The 20104-nt window shown below is 47.6% G+C and overlaps 1 protein-coding gene across 1 annotated transcript; it reads left to right on the top strand.

Annotated features, from left to right (window-relative positions):
- Positions 1-851: 851 nt before the first annotated feature.
- LOC115482400 (taste receptor type 1 member 3-like) lies at positions 852-17793 on the top strand. Its single transcript, XM_030222148.1, has 6 exons — positions 852-1048; positions 4099-4399; positions 7875-8672; positions 11109-11309; positions 14500-14620; positions 16738-17793. The coding sequence occupies exons 1-6, from the start codon at positions 852-854 to the stop codon at positions 17658-17660; spliced, it is 2541 nt and encodes an 846-aa protein (XP_030078008.1). The 3' UTR covers positions 17661-17793.
- Positions 17794-20104: the final 2311 nt, after the last annotated feature.

The following is a 20104-nucleotide window of genomic DNA, read 5'->3' as shown; positions in this document are numbered from 1 at the left end:
GGGGCGCGGATAGAGGGGGGGTCCTGAGACGAGAGGGGAAGGGGGGTCCTGAGATGAGCGGAAGGGGGTGGGGGGGTCCTGAGGAGAGAGAGGGGAGAGGGGGAGGAGGGGGGTCAGGAGGGAGGGGGTGATGGGGAGGGAGTGAGGGGAGGAGGAGGGGGTGAGGGGCAGGAGGAGGGGGGTGAGGGGGAGGAGGTGGGGTGAGGCGGGGAACAGGAGGGGGGAGGGGGCCCTGGAACCTTGCTAGCGCCCATTTCTTTACTGTTCGAAACGGACCTCTTTTACTAGTTTAGCTATAAAATATATGCAATGAAGTAGGTATCTAGGTGGACTTTTGAAAATTGTATCTCTTTATTTTAAATGAAAGAAATTGTATCTTCGAAACATTAAAGGAAACAGAGAGATGCTGGATTTGCTTATTAAAAATGGAACCAGAACATTTTAGAACAGAACAAAGGTGTCAAGGTTTGTGCTGGAATATTTCATGTCTACAGTAAACAATTATGAATGGAACTTTTTCTATAATGTATAAAATTTATATATGTTAATAAACATAACTCTGCCCAGCTGTTGGTGTCCCTTTTTCCTCTCCATGGTCAGGGTGCAGCACTGGCCAGGGGCTCCTTCCCTTACGCATGAACGCCTGCTACTCTGACTTGACTTAACCCAATGCAGAATATTAGAGACAGCTGGCTATTTGCTTCTAGCCATTTAGATGGAAAACACTATAAGCAAATTCATCGAAGCAAACAGCCACTGATTTCCATGTACTGATTTAATCAAACACATTTCCGAGGTGTGCTTCCGACTCATACCTGGCGAAACAGGTGCAAGAGAGACTCCCATTAAAAATGTCTCCCTTCACCATATTGAGCATTGTCATGGTTGCCATTCTCCAAATGTCTGCAGCTGGCTTGGAGAATGCTAACATCAATGATGAAGTGTTTATTCTACCTGGTGAATACATGTTAGGGGGATTATTTGCCATTCATAACCAAGCAAATATTCTGAGTACCCGCAGCCGACCTGATCTGATAACCTGCAAAAGGTAAGGAAAGACGCGTTCTGATATCAAACTTACCTTACCAAACACTCCTGGCCGTTAATTACTTAACCCTGTTCTCCAGCACAAGAAAATCATGTTGCCTAGCTTATGCAATATCTAGCATAGAGGAAGGAATGCTTTTTCATTTCAATGTACCCTGAAGAACCATGGAAAAATCATCTTTAGAGATGAACCAGGATACTTTCCGAGTGCTGCAGGCTGATCGGTCATTTTGCAAGCAGTGGTGGCTTCCTGAATCCCTAAATGATGATAATTGGAAAGCAAGACCAGGGACAATTCTGAACTTCATCAGAACCCAGGAACTGTCATCGTTATTTTCTTTCTTGTCGCTGCAATTCTATCCCTTTCTTTTGGGTCAGTGTATGCATTTCTTTGGCACATGCACAGATAGATTTTTGAATACCGATATGAATCTGGTACTGTCCTGTAGGCAGAGAGAGAGGAATTTCCAGGCATAGCACAGTGGATGACAGTGTACTGTAGAGTAGATGGATAGATGCAGGTGCTAGAGAGTGATACATAATGCAGATGCCACTGATGAACAGACAGATAATAGAGAAGTAGAATAATGGATTCTTAGTTTACTGTGCTAGAGATATATGACAGTATTCTGTCCATAGATCTGTCCATCTCTGTCTATCCATCCAACTCTTTAGCTTTGTATCTATGTGTGTATGGGTGAGTGTGTGTGTGTATATTCAGTTTTTTCCCCATATATCTGTCTGTCTCTCCATCTCTATCCATCATATGTGTGTGTGTATGTATGTATATATATATATATATATATATATACACACACACACACACACACACATATATACGGTTAGATGGATAGAGATGGAGAGACAGACAAACAGTGGTTAGGGTGGTGGACTTTGGTCCTGGGGAACTGGGGAACTGAGTTCGATTCCCACTTCAGGCACAGGCAGCTCCTTGTGACTCTGGGCAAGTCACTTAACCCTCCATTGCCCCATGTAAGCCGCATTGAGCCTGCCATGAGTGGGAAAGCGCGGGGTACAAATGTAACAAAAATAAAATAGATACTATTGGAGATTCTACATGGAATGTTGCTACTATTGGAGATTCTACATGGGATGTTGCTATTCCACTAGCAACATTCCATGTAGAAGGCTGCGCAGGCTTCTGTTTCTGCAGAAGCCTGCGCGGCCACATTGGTGATCTGCAAGGGCTGACTTCTACATGGAATGTTGCTAGTGGAATAGCAACATTCCATGTAGAATCTCAAATAGTAGCAACAGTGGAGGAGTGGCCTAGTGGTTAGGGTGGTGGACTTTGGTCCTGAGGAACTGAGTTCAATTCCCACTTCAGGCACATGCAGCTCCTTGGACAAGTCACTTAACCCTCCATTGCCCCAGGTACAAATAAGTACCTGTATATGTAAGCCGCATTGAGCCTGCCATGAGTGGGAAAGCACAGGGTACAAAAATGTATGGGAAAAAAACTGAAGACCTTTTTAGTTCCACAGCCTGCTGAGATATAGGTGGTAACTGGTCTTGGGTGGGAAGCTAGACTGATGTATCTGTGATTTTATTTTCTTTGTTATCTTACTTATTATTAAGGTTGCACGTTAATCACAATTAACATCACGATTAACGTATTAATTATTAATCGCAATTAATAATTAACCCACTTCCTCCCTCCCCTGCCCACCCGCACTCATGGTCGGTCTGGTAGCTCTCCCTCCTCTCCTGGACCATCGGTGGCTCTCTCTCCCCTCTCCTTCCCTTCTCTTCCCCATCCAGTTTACCTTTTAGTTGTCTATAAGTCTTTGGCCCTGCAGCCGCAGCAGCCGTACTGAAAATCTGCCTGTGGCCTACACCAGGCCTTCTCTCTGACACATTTCGCCCGCTTTTGACACAGTTTCCTGTTTGGGACAGGTCAGAGAGAAGGCCACAGGCAGATTTTCAGTACGGCTGCTATGGCTGCAGGGACAAAGACTTATAGAGAACTAAAAGGTAAACTGGGTGGGAAGGAGAGGAGAGAGAGAGAGCTGCCAGCAGTCCAGAAGGGGGAGGGAGAACCTCAGGCTGGCAGGGTGGAAGCGGTGGTGGTGGAATTAAGAGAGAACCACAGGATGGGGGGAATTGTGACAGAGCCTTGGGTGGCCAGGGGAGGGAGAGGGAACCTCAGTTGGTGTGTGTGTGGGGGGGGGGGAAGAAGATAGGGAGAGGGAACCTCGGGTGGTTGGGGGCGGGCGGGAGGGAGAGAGAGGAAAAGAGAACCTTGGGTGGCCGAGGAGGGGGATGGAGGAAGAGAAAACCTCGGGAGGCTGAGGGGGGGGGGGAGGGAGAGGGAACCTCAGTTGGTGTGTGTGGGGGGGAGGAAGAAGATAGGGAGAGGGAACCTCGGGTGGTTGGGGGCGGGCGGGAGGGAGAGAGAGAGGAAAAGAGAACCTTGGGTGGCCGAGGAGGGGGATGGAGGAAGAGAAAACCTCGGGAGGCTGAGGGGGGGGGAGGGAGAGGGAACCTCAGTTGGTGTGTGTGGGGGGGGAGGAAGAAGATAGGGAGAGGGAACCTCGGGTGGTTGGGGGCGGGCGGGAGGGAGAGAGAGAGGAAAAGAGAACCTTGGGTGGCCGAGGAGGGGGATGGAGGAAGAGAAAACCTCGGGAGGCTGAGGGGGGGGGGGGAGGGAGAGAGAACCGCAGGCAAGGCTAAAAGAGGAGGGAGAGATTCTGGACTGTGCACAGGGAGGGGGAGAGGAAATAGGGAGAGAAGCAAAACTGAGGGAGAGAAGGGTGGAGGAAGGGGGGTGGAGGGAAAAAGAGGGAGAGATGGCCTCAGAGAGAGAGAGAGATGCCGGCACGCCCCAAACATGTTCAGTTCATGCACAACCTGAGCATGCTTGGGGAGTGCAAGCGTTAGTGGCTGGAGGCACCCTGCTTACTTCATGGATCCTGAGGCACTACCAGGAGTGATGTCATTCACACTACAGTATCACCTATAGTCCTAAAAATCCATGACCCTTAATTAAAAAGAACAGTTTCTCTGTTCATTCCCTCTTCTTTCTCACAGGTTTAACCCTTACGGTTTGTCATGTGCACTTGCCATGAAATTTGCAGTGAACGAGATAAATAGTGCCAGCTCCCTGCTGCCTGGAGTTCAGCTGGGCTATGAGATCTACGACACCTGCATGGATCCGGTGGTGATTCTGAACTCTGTCATGCGGTTTCTGCGTCAGGGGAATGACTCTGACATACACGTCTTGTGCAACTACACGGAATATCAGACCCACGTCATGGCCGTCATTGGGCCCTCCACGATAGAGATGATCAGTACAATTGGGAAGTTACTCAGTTTTTTTCACATTCCCCAGGTAAAAACTACAGCGTCTGTGCACAGATTAGCCTACGTAGCAATTCTACTAGTACGTCTACCTATCTGTCCAGCTGTGCATCTGTCTTTACTGTGCAGGACTTTGCAAAATAGCCTGTGATTTTCCTGAGTCAAATGTCTCTCATCCTCAATCACTATGATTAAAATCCCACCTGATCAGTAGGATTTAGATCACAGGCAGAGATTTTGATTGTGAATCATTATTTTTTTAGTGGTTCATCTTTTCGGGGCCCTTTTACTAAGCTGTTAGGCGCTAACAAATGCCTAACGCAGCAAAAATGATCTAATGCAGGATAAGCTAAAGCATTCCACGTTAGGGCCCTGTTTACTAAGCCGCGCTGTAACCGCTTATTCCTGTGCGTGTCTCTAGCGTTAGTGCACGCTAATTTTTATCACATGCTAAAAATGCTAGCACACCTTGGTAAACAGGGCCCTTAGTTTTGCCGTCTGCACATGCTAACCATGCTGCAATTATTTTTGAAAAACATTTTTGGAGGTACCTTTTAGCATGTGGGAAGCGTGCGCAGATGTCAACACTACCAAGGGACATCCGAGTGTGCCTCGCACTAGTGCATTTTCCCTCATGGTAAGCACACGTTAGTAAAAGGACTCTTCAGAATTTTATCATGATTTCTTTTTGTTTCTTATGCACGGATTGGGCAGATTCTATAACAGTGTATATTATTTTTAGAAACGCTCATGCCCCTCCCATGACCACGCCCCCTTTTCAGATCTGTGCATTAGAATTTAGGTGCACCACTTTACAGAATACACTTAGAAAGTTGCATGCGTAAATTCTAATTAGTGCCAATAATTGCTTGCTATTAGCCAATTATCAGTGCTGATTGGCTTATAAATCAATTAAGTTGTGCGCGCAGTTTGGCTCCACTGCCAAATTTGTGCACGCAACTTTAGTCACCATAAATAGAATCTGGGCCTAAGTGCAGAAGTTTCTAGAATTAGGGGGCAAGTGGCAGGGCCACCAAGAGACTAGGCCGGGCCTGGGACGTCGCCCCACCTCCGCCCCCCCCCACCGCTGCCGCCACCCGTCGCTCCCCCCGCCGCTGCAGTCCGTGGTCTCACCTGCCTGCCTCCAAGGCTCCAGGCCCCCTTCATTCAAAGCGGCAGTCGCAGATCGCGTCTCTTCTGGCCTTCCCTCTCTGTGTCCCGCCCTCGTCTGATGTAACTTCCGGTTTCCACGAGGGCGGGACACAGGGAGGGAAGGCCAGAAGAGAGGCGATCTGCGACTGCCGCTTTGAATGAAGGGGGCCCGGAGCCTTGGAGGCAGGCAGGTGAGACCGGGGACTGCAGAGCCGGCGGCCTGACCCCGGCGCCGGGCCCCTCTTGGAGGCCCAGGCCCGGGGAATTTTGCCCCCCTGCCCCCCCCCCCTCGGCAGCCCTGGCAAGTGGGCAGGGACATACAAGGTGAAAGACCAGAAGTACATAAGTATTGCCATACTGGGACAGACTGAAGGTCCATCAAGCCCAGCATCCTGTTTCTAACAGTGGCCAATCCAAGTCACAAGTACCTGGCAAGATCCCAAAAAAGTACAGTACATTTTATGCTCCTTATCCTAGAAATAAGTGTTTGAGAAGATATCTGACACCCAGTTGCATTCTTTGGTGTGTTCTAATGCTGACCATACCTATTGATTTGATTTGATATTTAAGTTTTCAGATACCACTTCAGTCCAGGCTTGGCATCATAGAGTAGCTTCATTGGTCAATTATTTAACCATCAAAATCTAAGGTTCTGCTGATGCTACCTTATAAGGGGCTCCTAACATTTGTAGCATGTGCTACAACGAGAGATGAGGCCTGGGATACTCATTAGAGCACTGACTCTGATTCAGGAGAAGTCCTGGGACTTGTATCCACTCTGTCTTGGATTTAGGAATTCCTGGCTCTGACCTTGGTTTGCCCTTTATGTGTAATCTGCCTTGTGATTTGTTTGTGTTTCCTATCTTATTTCTATCCATTTTGGGTGTTGAATTATGGCTCTCTATCACTGCCCATAATCTTTCTTGGCAGAACACTGCAAAGGTTCTTCATCGTCTTATTTCTTTAAGGTCACAAATTATAAAATCAAAAAACAGAGCCTAACAGCATCCCATTCATGTACGACCTGGGACTTACCCTACTTAGCATCCAAGGTCTAACAAGTTCCAGCCTTTCCAGGTCAGTGTTGCTGGGTATGTTGTGGCTATTGTTGGAAATTGTGGCTATTGATGAACACGAACATGCACTGATGGTGTATTTAAGGTATTTTTCTCCTCTATTTTCATGTTGGTCTTTTTTATTTATTTATTTATTTATTTATTTTCATTTTGCTGTGTTATTTATTGTGTTTTTGTGCAAGTTTTGTATATATTTATCTTTGAATTTTTTGAGATATAATAACATAGAGGCAGTATTACTAAAGCTTAGAGTGTGCTAATAGACATTAGCAAGTACTAAGTGCCAAATGCTCCATAGCTATAAAAGTGCAGCATTTAGCACCTGCTACTATTCGTCAGTGGCATAGCTACGTGGGGCCACGGGGGCCTTGGCCCCATAGATTTGGCCCTGGACCCCCCTGCTGACGACCCTCTTGACTCCCCTCCAGCTGCCAACCCTCCGCCGCCATCGCCGTCGCCTACCTTTGCTGGTGGGGGACCCCAACCCCTGCCAGCCGAGGTCCTCTTCTTCTGGCGCAAGGCTTCGTTCTGTTTCTGTGAGTCTGACGTCCTGCACATACGTGCAGGATGTCAGACTCACAGAAACAGAACGAAGCCTTGCGCTGGAAGAAAGGGACCTTGGCTGGCGGGGGTTGGGGTCCCCCACCAGCAAAGGTAGGTGACGGCGGCGGCGGGGGAGGGTTGGCGGCAGGAGGGAGGTCGAGAGGGTCGTTGGGGAGGTCAAAGTTGTTGTTGGTGGTGGCGAAGGCAATGGTGGGGGGAGGGATCGGCAATGGCAGTGGGGGTCAGCGGCGCCGGGGGGGGCTAAAATGTGCCCCCTCACCTCAGGCTCTTTACCCCCCTCCCGCTGAAGTCTGGCTACGCCCCTGCTTTAGCATCTGCTAAGCTTTAATAAAAGAGTCCCATAATAAAGTGTTCCTAGATTGCTGTATTTTTTTTTTAGCTCATTTATTTTTTTTTGTTTTAGTTTTTGCAGGGTTCTAGGGACTGGATTTTGTGAGGTATTTGGGCTGCCAGCTCACTGCATTTCTGCAGTCAGGCAGATTCAGTCCTGAATTTACCCCATTACATTTGTAAATGTGTAATTCTGAGCTCCCTATAAAACACATAAGCCTTTGTATGCATAGAGTTAAAACCAAGACTGAACTAATCTGACAAACATACATAGAGCCAATTGGAAACCCTACGATTATTACACAAGTACCTTTGTTTATTTTCTCTTACTACTATTAGAAGTCTGCTTGCAAAAAGCCCAGTCCTGGAAATAACTAACATTTCTCTTGGTTTCAGATCAGCCATAGTGCTTCCAGTGAAAAGTTAAGCGATAGAACCATCTTTCCATCACTCCTCAGAATGATGCCCAGTGACCGTGGGCAAGTGCAGGGGATGATACAGCTCATGAAGGAGTTTCAGTGGAACTGGATTGCAGCTGTAGGTGGCAGCGATGAGTACGGAAAGCAGGGCCTGCAGCAGTTATCCAGGCAGGCTGCCCAGAATGGAATCTGCATAGCCCACATGTCTCATATCCCTGAGGACTCCAGCAGCAGAGCCATCCAGCAAATTATTGACAGAATCCGGAACGCAAAAGTCAATATCACCGTTCTCTTTGCTTCCCATTACCAAGCGTCTACTTTCCTGACTTATGTTCTGAGTGCAGAGTTGGAAATGGTGTGGATTGCTAGTGCGGGGTGGTCACTCGCTGGTGGCATTCAACAGATCCCTGGCATTGAGAACATCGGGACGGTGATTGGCTTCTCAGTGAAGATTAATACTATCCCTGGCTTTGAGACCTATGTGAAAAAAATGTTAAGCCTCTTAAAAGAAGTAAGGCAATACTCCTTAGAAAGCAATGCAAACAAAGCACGCAAAGAAGACTGGATCCTCTCTGAGATGCAGGAGTTCCATACCAGCTGTGCCTCATGCAGAGACAACATATCTATGATGTGGGACCCATTGATGAATCAGTTGGCCTTCAATGTGTATATAGCTGTGTACTGCGTGGCTCACGCTCTCCATCATGTTCTCCACTGCAGTAATACCAAGTGTGAAAAAGGCTTCAATCTGTATCCCTGGCAGGTATGCTTTCCTCTGAGCTCTCGCCCACCTTAAAGCAGTACATAAGGGTGTACGGTACTGAACCAGAGCACAAGTCAGGGGCGTAGCCAGACACCCAATTTGGGGTGGTCCTGGGCCCGAGATGGGTGGGCAGAAGAACCCCACCCCAACCCACAGGTGATTTGGTCTCTTCTTCTCTCACCTGCATGTCATATGGTCTCTCAGCCATTCCCCCTCTCCCGCATACCTTTTAAAGAGCAGATTTTCACCGGCAGCGAGCAACAACTAATACACACTGCTCATGTTGGCCTTCCCACTGATGCAACTTCCTGTTTCCGCACAGGTGGGAATACGTCAGAGGGAAGGCTGTGGGGTCAGTGTGAGCAGTATGTATCAGTCGCTGCTTGCTGCAGGCGAAGATCTGCTATTTACAAGGTATGCAGGAGGGACAGATGTTGGGAGTTTTCAGCTGGTGGGGCTTGGGAATCCCTGCCAGCCACATCATAGGTGTGCTGCTACTGGGTGGACCTGAGTTCAAAGTGCTTGGGCCTCCACTGGCACAAGTTATTTTATCTTTGATTCAGCTTGTGTGAACCTTTTTCCGTGACGGTGTTCTAATCAAGCTCCTTCGACGTCTTTCAAGGAGCTCCATGATCCTAAAGTGGGAATCAGAAGGATACAATATAGCATAGAAAAAAAGCCCAATTTTAATTTAGGAGTTATTTCGAAAGTGTGCAGCTTTGTGCTGAATAAATGTCTCAGCCTCTATGATTTAGCCTGCTTGACTGTAATGCTTAGTTTTATCATTTGTGACCTTAAAGAAACAAGTAAGGAAAGCAGGCAGATGACTGGCTTTGGGAAAGTTTTCCAACACAGAACTGTAGAAGGTGTGGCAGTGTGTTTGGAGGAGGGGAATGGATGCACTAGGTGTGTTTTTTCTAGCAAAAACAAAAAGTGCTAGTACCAGGGCTTTTTTTGAGGGGGTACTTGGGGGTACTGAGTACCAGCACCTTTTCCATTGTGTGCTGAAATTGACCCATGGTCCCCAAGTTTTAATGAAAGAGCTCAGGCTCTACTCAGCAATTCTGCCTTGTCATAGATTCTGTGACTGGTTGCAGGGGTCCTGGCTATTGTGGGGTGAGTCCAGTGGTGTGCTGGAGCCAGCTCGCACCGGCTCGCAAGAGCCGGTTGTTAACTTTGCTCGGCTCTTGCGAGCCGGTTGTTGAATGGATCGGGTGGATGTGAAGCGACTGTTCACGCTATCCAAAAATACTAGGACTAGAGGGCATGAGTTGAAGCTACAGTGTGGTAAATTTAAAACGAATCGGAGAAAATTTTTCTTCACCCAACGTGTAATTAGACTCTGGAATTCGTTGCCAGAGAACGTGGTACGGGCGGTTAGCTTGACGGAGTTTAAAAAGGGGTTAGATAGATTCCTAAAGGACAAGTCCATAGACCGCTATTAAATGGACTTGGAAAAATTCCGCATTTTTAGGTATAACTTGTCTGGAATGTTTTTACGTTTAGGGAGCGTGCCAGGTGCCCTTGACCTGGATTGGCCACTGTCGGTGACAGGATGCTGGGCTAGATGGACCTTTGGTCTTTCCCAGTATGGCACTACTTATGTACTTATGTACTTATGAATTGCGTGAGCCGGCTCTCTTCCTCCCTCCCAATCTGGTCCCTTACGTCAGCGACTTCACAAATTCTTCGGGGTTGCTGCAAGCGCTGACTCTCCCACGCTGGCGCTACAGGTTCGCATTTTAAAAATGGCCGCCAAGACTTCCAGAGGCGGCCTCGCGAGACTTCTGCCGAAGTCTTGGAGGCTGCCCTTGTTAGTCTCGGTGGCCATTTTGAATCACGAACCTGCAGCGCCAGCGGGGGAGAGTCAGCGCTTGCAGCGACCCCGAAGAATTCGTGAAGTCGCTGACGTAAGGGACCGGATCCGGAGGGAGGGAGTTAAATTCGCCGAACTTGGGAGGACATCAGACTCACAGAAACAGAAGCCTGCGCGGCTGCAAGGGCAGGCTTCTACATGAAATGTTGCTAGTGGAATAGCAACATTAACATTCCATGTAGAATCTCAAATAGTAGCAACATTCCATCTAGAATCTCCAATAGTATCTATTTTATTTTTGATACATTAGTACCCTGCGCTTTCCCACTCATGGCAGGCTCAATGCGGCTTACATGGGGCAATGGAGGGTTAAGTGACTTGCCCAGAGTCACAAGGAGCTGCCTGTGCCTGAAGTGGGAATGGAACTCAGTTCCTCAGTTCCCCAGGACCAAAGTCCACCACCCTAACCACTAGGCCACTCCTCCACTCAGATTGCTCCAGTACATTAGAACAAATATTTGGAGCTGATAACCTGCAGGTTCCAGAGGATTAAGGAGACAGTTTGGGGTTCTTTTATTGAAAGGAGCACACCAATGACCCAGGAATGTTTTGTTCTGCAGCTGCTGAAGGAAGTGAAGAAAGTTAACTTCACACATAACAACGCTTCTTTCTTCTTTGACGAAAACGGGAATCCGAATGCTGGATATGAGATCCTGACTTGGACAACGGGGAAGAAAGGGGCCCCAGTGACCGTCATTGGAGAGTATAAGGACAAGTTGGTCATTACAAAGTCACTAATCAAGTGGCATGGGAAAGGCAAGGTAAGTACATAAGTATTGCCATACTGGGAAAGACCAAAGGTCCATCGAGCCCAGCATCCTGTTTCCAACAGTGGCCAATCCAGGTCACAAATACCCAGCAAGATCCCAAAAATGTACAAAACATTTTATACTGCTTATCCCAGAAATAGTGGATTTTCCCCAAGTCCATTTAATAACGGTCTATGGACTTTTCCTTTAGGAAGCCGTCCAAACCTTTTTAAAACTCCGTTAAGCTACCCGTCTTTACCACATTCTCTGGCAACGAATTCCAGAGTTTAATTACACATTGAGTGAAGAAACATTTTCTCCAATTAATTTTAAATTTACTATATTGTAGCTTCATCGCATGCCGCCTAGTCCTAGTATTTTTGGAAAGCGTGAACAGACGCTTCCCATCTACCTGTTCAACTCCACTCATTATTTTATAGACCTCTATCATATCTCCCCTCAGCTGCCTTTTCTCCAAGCTGAAGAGCCCTAGCCGCTTTAGCCTTTCCTCATAGGGAAGTCGTCCCATCCCCTTTATCATTTTCATTGCCCTTCTCTGCACCTTTTCTACTAATTCCACTTTATCTTTTTTTAGATGCGGCGACCAGAATTGAACACAATATTTGAGGTGCGGTCGCACCATGGAGCGATACAAAGGCATTATAACATCCTCATTTTTGTTTTCCATTCCTTTCCTAATAATACCTAACATTCTATTTGCTTTCTTAGCCACAGCAGCACACTGAGCAGAAGGTAAAGGAATACTTCCTGAAATCTAACCCCTTGTTTTAAGAAAGTCATCTCTAGTGACAAATAAGGGCCTTTCCATGGGATTGTTACTTAATTAGCCTCACCACCATACATAGAAAACTTCAGTTTCGCCATAAGGTGTCTTCAGTAGCCAGAACTACAAGCAAATACCATAAACAAACACTATCTACTATAATAAAACGCACCCTCAACGTTCTGAGGACACTGACGTCACTGCAGGCACTCACACACCGATTTGTAAGTTCATGGTGGTGAAGCCACAACACTCACCATGTCTCCGTGCCCCGCCCTCACGTCACACGTGATGATGTAGGGGGTGGAACATGAAAACAAGGCAAATGAATGCACGGGGAGCAGTAGGGAAACACGCGGCAGCTTCAACTCTCGGCGGCCATTTTGAATCGCCGAGAGCCGGACTCAGACACGATGCAGCCGGGCAGCTAGCAGCAGCGCTCCGGGCAGGAAAGCGGGGGTTCCTTCATTCCTGCCCGAGCGAACAAGTACCGCTAGACCACCAGGGTTAGTGGCGTAAGGGGAGGGGAGGTGACAGGGGGGAGGGAAGGTGATGAGGGGAAGAGTGTGCTACCGGGGGCGGGGCGGTACCTTGAAGGGGGCGGGGCGATGGGGCAAAAGGGGCCGGGGTGATGGGCACGGCGGCGGCGGCTGGGATTTCTTGGAAGGGGAGGAGTAGGGAAACACGCTCCGCGTTTCCCTACTGTTCCCTGTGCATTCATTTGCCTTGTTTTCTTGTTCCACCCTCTACGTCATCACGTGTGACGCGAGGGCGGGGCACGGAGACATGGTGAGTGTTGTGGCTTCACCACCATGAACTTACGAACCGGTGTGTGAGTGCCTGCAGTGACGTCAGTGTCCTCAGAATGTTGAGGGGGCATTTTATTATAGTAGATGTGATTATACATACCAAATACCATATACATCAGCATTGAAATATCTTACCTCAAACCAAATTCAAACATACTCAGACCACACCGCAGTAGAGTAAACCAAGTGAGCGGCACAAGGTACCCACCGCTAAGCCCAGGAACACCCCCCAGAAATGATCTGATTGCCATTAGTGAGTGGTTATTAAAAAAAGATTAGCACATGAGCCCTTACCGCCACCTATTTTGCAGACAATAAGGGCTCATGAGCTAATTGCATGCTAATTAGTTAGAGCAGCTTTATTGGAGCACGCTAACTGATTACCACAGACATGACCACTCTCCAAGCCCCCGACATCCCCCCCGCCCCATGGTAAAAATACAAAATATTTTTTACCACGCGATGTGAGTGCACTAACCCAGACCTTATTGCAGGATTTATTTATTTATTGCATTTGTATCCCACATTTTCCCACCTCTTTGCAGGCTCAATGTGGCTTTCAATATATCGTGAATAGTGGAAACATATAAGAAAGTATACATTTAGTATAATAGAGGGTCTTGGGTAACATGATAATGATAAAACATAATAGCAGGATGCCTGAGCTCACCCCGTGGTAAGCCCTTTAAAGCTGCGGAAAGCATGCGCTAGTGCTTACTGCAGCTTGGTAAAAGGATTCCTAAGTTTGCACCTAGGAAACTATAACACAGGGGGCAGCAGTGGGATCTGAATGCTGGTTTCCCTGATTCTCAGGCTACTGCTATAACCACAGTCAGGGCCACGTTGTGTCTGTGGCATTTGGAGTTTCAGCTGAGACTCTAGTATAGTCAACTGGGGAGGGGGAGGGGGAACACCCCCCCCCCCCCATCCTGATCTATTGCAAACCATAAAACACAACCAGTTCCCAGAAGAGACATAATACTAGGGTTAACTGCATTAATCAGGAAGCACACTGTCAGAACTGCTGCTATTCATGCTGAAATATTTGAAAACTTCAAACAGCTTTCTCCTTTGTTTACATGTAAACATTAACTTCTAAATATCTTGGTAAGAACTGTGGGTGTTTCACCTGCATGCCACAGGATCATGGTTTCTCTTAATAGCCGTATTAATGATATTATGATGATGATTATTCTCTGGTTGAGACACTGGTCTGGCACAGAACACATCAGAAGTACAAAGTATATTCCAGATATGCTAAGCTTTTTTCCTAAAAACACTTTCTGGGGAAATCTCTTTAGCACATCTGGCCCTAATGTCTTGCCAGGAAAATTCAGTGTACTTTCATTTATTTGTAACCTCTTTACTCTATTTCTGAAATTCAGAATTCAGAAACTTTTAGCAAACTATTATTTTCTCTACTCTTAGATAAAGCATAGCTCAGATAAACACATTAAGCATAACAGGGCAATGTATCTCTCCAGTAATGCCATGTGCAACCCCATGGTTGCCTCTCTAAGCACAGTCCGGTGTGGGTAAATTCAGTGTACTTTATAAGGATGCTGTAATTAATAAGCACACACTTAGCACCAGGCTTGTCCCTCCCCAGGAACCTCAGTCTACCTGTTCCAAGGAGTGTCTAACTGGCCAGGTAAAGATTATTAAAGGTTTCCATTTCTGCTGCTTTGACTGCGACACCTGTCCAGAGGGAACCATGGCAAACATCACAGGTGAGACTTTCTTGGGAATTTCTTCCTATGAGGTGGTGGCTTATGTTCAAACTCACAACTGAGTGCGGGCTGTGCCAGTCTGTGTTCAGAAAGGGTGAGGGGAGGTAAGGGACTGGCTGGGGCCTCACAGAGTCTGTAATGGGGCCAGGATTAGAATCCAGTGTTTTAATCAGTAACCCATTGCTTTTTGCTTGTTAAAAGTTAAAAACATTGGAATATGCTGTGTCAGAGCAAGTCATAATACATTGCCAATTGATTGACAAAAGAAATGTTGCTGTACATGAGCTTTGATGACTATACAAGTGGGTCAGATGGTATATGAAGAAGAGATCTGCATGAATTTCAAGGCTTCTGCTCGCACCTTACTGAGGGGCTGACGCACAGCAGCACCCGGTATATACAGGTGCCACTGGAAAAATTACTGGGTCGCAAACAGCAACCAATGCACAAAGGGGATCACATGCAAAATAAGATGCATGGATCTCCTTTCGTGCATCGATTGCTGTTTGCAACTGGAAGCTGTCAAATGCATTTGACAGCTTGCACAAAATCCCTAGTGGTCCAGTAGATCGCCTCCGGACTCCCCTCCAAAGATTTCTTTAAAATTCCCTGGTGGTCCAATGGACCCAGACACCCTCCCCAAGCAAAAGAACCCTGGTGGTCCAGTGGACCCCTCCTACCTATAACCATCCCTCCTACCTGTAACCATCCCTCCTTGGTGGTCTACTGACCCCCCACACCACCATGTACCATAGATCCACAGAAGCAACGCCTCCTCCCTCCTGCCTCTGGGCCTGGCCCTCTCAAAATGGCGGCACCCAGCTCTTGTCCAAAGCATCCTAGGATGCACTGGGAGGAGCTAAACACCAATTCCTTATATGGTATTTAGTCCCTCCCAGTGCATCCCAGGATGCATCGGGCAGGGGTTGGGCACCACCATGTAAAAGAGCAGAGCCTCCTGCCTCCTGCAGATCTAAGGTACATGGAGGAGTTGGGGTTCACTAGACCACCAGGGAGTGATAGTTACAGTGTGTGTGTGTGTGGGGGGGGGGGGGGGGGAGGGTTGTCAGGAAGTGGTTCTCTGGACCATCAGGATTCTTTTGCTCTGGGGTGTCCAGGAGGGGAAGGGGTGGGGTGGAGGTGTGTCAGGGTCCACTGGACCACCAGGGAATTTTTAAGAGATCTTTGGGAGGGGGATTGGGAGGTAGTCTGGGTTATCATGTTGGGGGGGGGGGGGTTAGGAGGCGGTCCAGGGATTTTTGGTTCAGGGTTTGGGGAGTGGGGGGGAGCCAGAGGGGTTAGGAGGTAGGGAGCACAAACAGGCAGCCTTTGCAACTGCCTGTTTCTCTCCTCTCAGACAGCTCCAGAGCACCTGTAAAACAAGCTCATTAGCTAGGTGATCTAAAGCTGTGCATCACATTGAATGCTCATTAGAATACTAATGAGCTCAATGTAATACATTTGCATAAGGTTCTCAGTGGCTGCTAACGGCACATATTACAGCAGTAACGTACCGAGGGTGGGGCGGTTCGCCCCGGGTGCACTCTGCAGGGGGGTGCATGGAGCAGCCACATGCCTGTCGGCTCCACCGGTTCCCTGCTCCCTCTGATGTTACTTCCTTTTCCAGGGCAGAGGGAGCAAGGAACTGGTTTACAAATCAAGGTAAGATATACACAAAAAGTAGCACATATGAGTTTGTCTTGTTGGGCAGACTGGATGGACCGTGCAGGTCTTTTTCTGCCGTCATCTACTATGTTACTGTGTGCCGGAGGGGGGGGGGGGGGGTACAATGCTGCACTTGGGGGGAGGATGCTGCATCCGGAGGGGGGGGGGGTGCGCAGCGGTGATCTGCCTCGGGTGGCAGCCAACCAAGGAACACCACTGCATTAGAGCCACAGAAAAACCCTTTATGCATTACTCAGTAGATAACATTTGCTTTATTGGCTACAAACAGTCTAAAACAAACGTTGACTGCATGGTAACCTTTGTGCATTGGGCTGTGAGAATCTAGTTTTCTCCAGGCCCAATATAGCAACCAGAATTTCACACTTGATAATGCCTGGAGGCAGTCCATAGTTGCCTTTGTGTAACTTTCTTCTGTTACTCCTTTGTTCCAGACTGCATCCAATGCCCTTCAGGTCAGTGGTCTGAGCCTGGGAGTATGACCTGTCGCCCTCCTATCTTCTCCTTTCTTTATTGGGATCAAAACACTGTCAGAATTCTCCTGGCCATCATGGCAGTACTTGTGCTTCTGATCTGCTTGATCTGCTGGCTCTTCATCAGCCATTGGCACACACCAGTAGTCCAAGCCTCAGGAGGCCACCTAAACTTCCTGATGTTGGTGTCATTGGCAGCCCTGTCTTGCAGCATCTGCTTTTTTATCGGCGAGCCTACTGACCTTTTGTGCCAATTACAGCAACCATCTGTGGCCATTACTGTGGCTACCTGCCTTGCAACCTTTCTGGTGAAGTCCCTCCGGATCTTAATGGCTATAGACTTGAAGAGTCTCTCTCAGACTAGGCTTCACTGGTTACTAAACAAGGGTGTGGGACTATCCATCATATGCTTGGTGCTGCTTCAGGTGCTGCTGAGTGTTCTTTACGTTAAGACCATCAAGATGTTCTCAGAACAGGCTAATATGCCCATCAAGTCCCTGAACATTTTCCTGAGATGCACTATCGATCCTCTTCTAGCGTTAGGCTTCATGTTTGGTTACAATGGGTTCCTTGTCCTCTGCTCTTTCATATGTACCTTGCTTTCAGAGAAGCCCTCTCGTCAGTACAACATGGCCAGGGACATCACATTTGCCATGCTCACCTTCATTTTTTCCTGGATCATCTGCATACCAACCCATGCAGGGGCTGCACAGGAGCACAAGTCACTAGTTCAGATGTCTGTCATCCTCTTCAGTTGCTTTGGCATTCTGGTTGCAACTTACTTTCCTAAATGTTATATCCTTATGTTTAAACAGGAGCTGAACACATCTGAATATTTTAAAGCCTACATTACAAAAAACCCTAGCAAGAATGAATTACAATAATGGATTAGCCTATCTAGTCACTTTGGGGGTAATTCACTACAGGATGCTTAAAGTTAGCACCCAGCATTATAGTGCCTAAGTGTGAATTCTATTTAATCAATCACGTGTAATTGCTGTTATAGACTAATGTAAATCCACATTTTAGGGTCTAACTTTAATCACGAGCGCTTACGTCATGTCAAACGCTGGTATAAATTCTTGTGTCTAACAGCTGTCAGTTGTGCGTGTAACTGACAGTATCCTATAACCCCTGATCCACGCATGTCTCTCCCACATCCACACTCCTCTAGCAGCTATGTCCTAGAAGAAGTACACGCCAAGATTATAGAATACTAAGGGCAGTTAATGCACAGAACTGCAAATTAGTGCCAATTAACTTCAATTATTGTTTTTAATGACAATTAGCACCTAATTTATCGATTACGTTACATATTAACACCCATTATTCTATAAACTGTACACACAATTTTGCATGCTAAGTGTGAAAACGTGTGCACCTGATTACAGAATTAGGGGGTTTATGGTCCTCCACTCTCTCTCTCTCTCTTTTTTTACAGTGGCAGCTGTCTTAGTATAGGAACCAATGGCTGCAAGAACAGGTCCTTGCTTCAATCCTTCCCATTTAGTGGCGTAGCCATGGATAGACCTACCCACTTTAAACTCGGACCCACCCAGCAGCAGCATAGCTGTGATGTGGCTGGCGGGGGGGGGGGGGGGGGGGTCCCCAAGGCCTGCTAGCTGAAGAATCTCAGAATCTCTCCCTCCCCTCCCCCACCCAGGCAACTTATACCAGTTGCTTGCACCAGCCCTGAGCCTTCCCTCTGATGCAACTTTCTGTTCATGGGACCAGAAACTGCATCAGAGGGAAGGTTCAGGACTGGTGTGAGCAGCAGGTATATATTGCTACTCACTGCTGGTGAAGAACTAAAGGACTTAAAAGATAGGGGTGGGGGTGGGGAAATGAAGTTAAGACACCCCTGATCGCTTAGGGAGGGAGGGGAGGGAGAGGGTGGGGGACAGGTTTTTGTGCCCACTCACTTTGGGCTCAGGCCCATCAAAAATTGGGTGTCTGGCTATGCCCCTGTTCCTATTAAATCAATTCTCATCAGTCATGTGTATTTTACAGCATCAGTCTAGTCTTTGTCACCAGGTGAATAAGCAGACTGATGGCGCTCAAAAATTATCATCATGACACAGTTTTCAACCCAGTGTTCTGGACACACCCAGAGGGGCATTTTCGAAAGAAACATCCAAGTTGGGATTTGAACATCTTTGTAAAATGTCCAAATCCGGCGGCAGGGAAAACTGTATTTTCGAAAAAAGATGGACGTCCATCTTTCATTTCAAAAATACCAAGGACGTCCTTGGATTTGGATGTCCTTAGACATGGATGTCTTTGACTTGCAGCGATTTTTGAAACCAAAGCCGTCCATGTCAAAAACGTCCAAATGCAAGCCATTTGGATGTGGGAGGAGCCAGCATTTGTAGGGTACTGGTCCCCCTGACATGCCAGGACAGCAGTCGGGCACCCTAGGGGGCATTGCAGTGGACTTCATAAAATGCTCCCAGGTACACAGTTCCCTTACCTTGTGTGTTGAGCCCCCCAAAACCCACTACCCCCAACTGTACACCACTACCATAGCCCTTACAGGTGAAGGGGGGGACCTATATGTGGGAAAAGAGGGTTTCTGGTGGGTTTTGGAGGGCTCGCTGTTTCCTCCACAAATGTAACAGGTAGGGGGGTATGGGCCTGGGTCCACCTGTCTGAAGTGCACTGCACCCACTAAAACTGCTCCAGGGACCTGCATGCGCTGTCATGGACCTGAGTATGACATCTGAGGCTGGCATGAAATATTTTTCAAGATGTTTTTTGAGGGTGGGAGGGGGTTAGTGACCACTGGGGGAGTAACGGGAGGTCATCCCCAATTCCCTCCGGTGGTCATCTGGTCATTTCGGGCACCTTTTTGTGTCTTATTCGTTAAAAAAACACATCCGAGTGAAAACATCCAAGTTTTACTTTAGGACGTCCCTGCTTTTTTCAATTATGGCTCAAAGACGTCCAAGTGTTAGGCATGCCCAAGTCCCGATTCACCATGCCCCCGACACGCCCCCTTGAAATTTGGACGTCCTTGCAACGGACTTCAGTTAGAGATGTCCAAAATCGGGTTTCAATTATACCGATTTGGACATCTCTGGGAGATGGACGTCCATGTTCCAATTTATGTCGAAAGATGGACGTTCATCTCTTTCGAAAATGAGACTGCCAGCCAGGTAGATATATTCAGGATATCTGCAGTAAATATTCATGAAACCTGTTTGTGTCATGTCCCCTACCTTAACGCAAGCGGCATCCTCGGGCTGCACGGGGTCCCGTCGACACGCACACTTGACGCACTGCCTGAGCCATGTGTGTGTAGTCTTCTCTGGGTTTGTTCAGAGAGCGG

The sequence above is a fragment of the Microcaecilia unicolor genome, chromosome 13 (genome assembly GCF_901765095.1).
Source record: "Microcaecilia unicolor chromosome 13, aMicUni1.1, whole genome shotgun sequence".
Classification (NCBI taxonomy): domain Eukaryota; kingdom Metazoa; phylum Chordata; class Amphibia; order Gymnophiona; family Siphonopidae; genus Microcaecilia; species Microcaecilia unicolor.
Note: the sequence above shows the minus strand (reverse complement) of the source record. Positions and strands in the feature narration are given on the sequence as shown.

Bases quoted from the DNA above. Each gene is read 5' to 3' on its own strand.
- LOC115482400 (XM_030222148.1), top strand. From the start codon at position 852: ATGTCTCCCTTCACCATATTGAGCATTGTCATGGTTGCCATTCTCCAA. The intron at 8,673-11,108 runs GTATGCTTTCCT...TTTGTTCTGCAG, and splicing joins TCAATCTGTATCCCTGGCAG to CTGCTGAAGGAAGTGAAGAA. The intron at 14,621-16,737 runs GTGAGACTTTCT...CCTTTGTTCCAG, and splicing joins AACCATGGCAAACATCACAG to ACTGCATCCAATGCCCTTCA.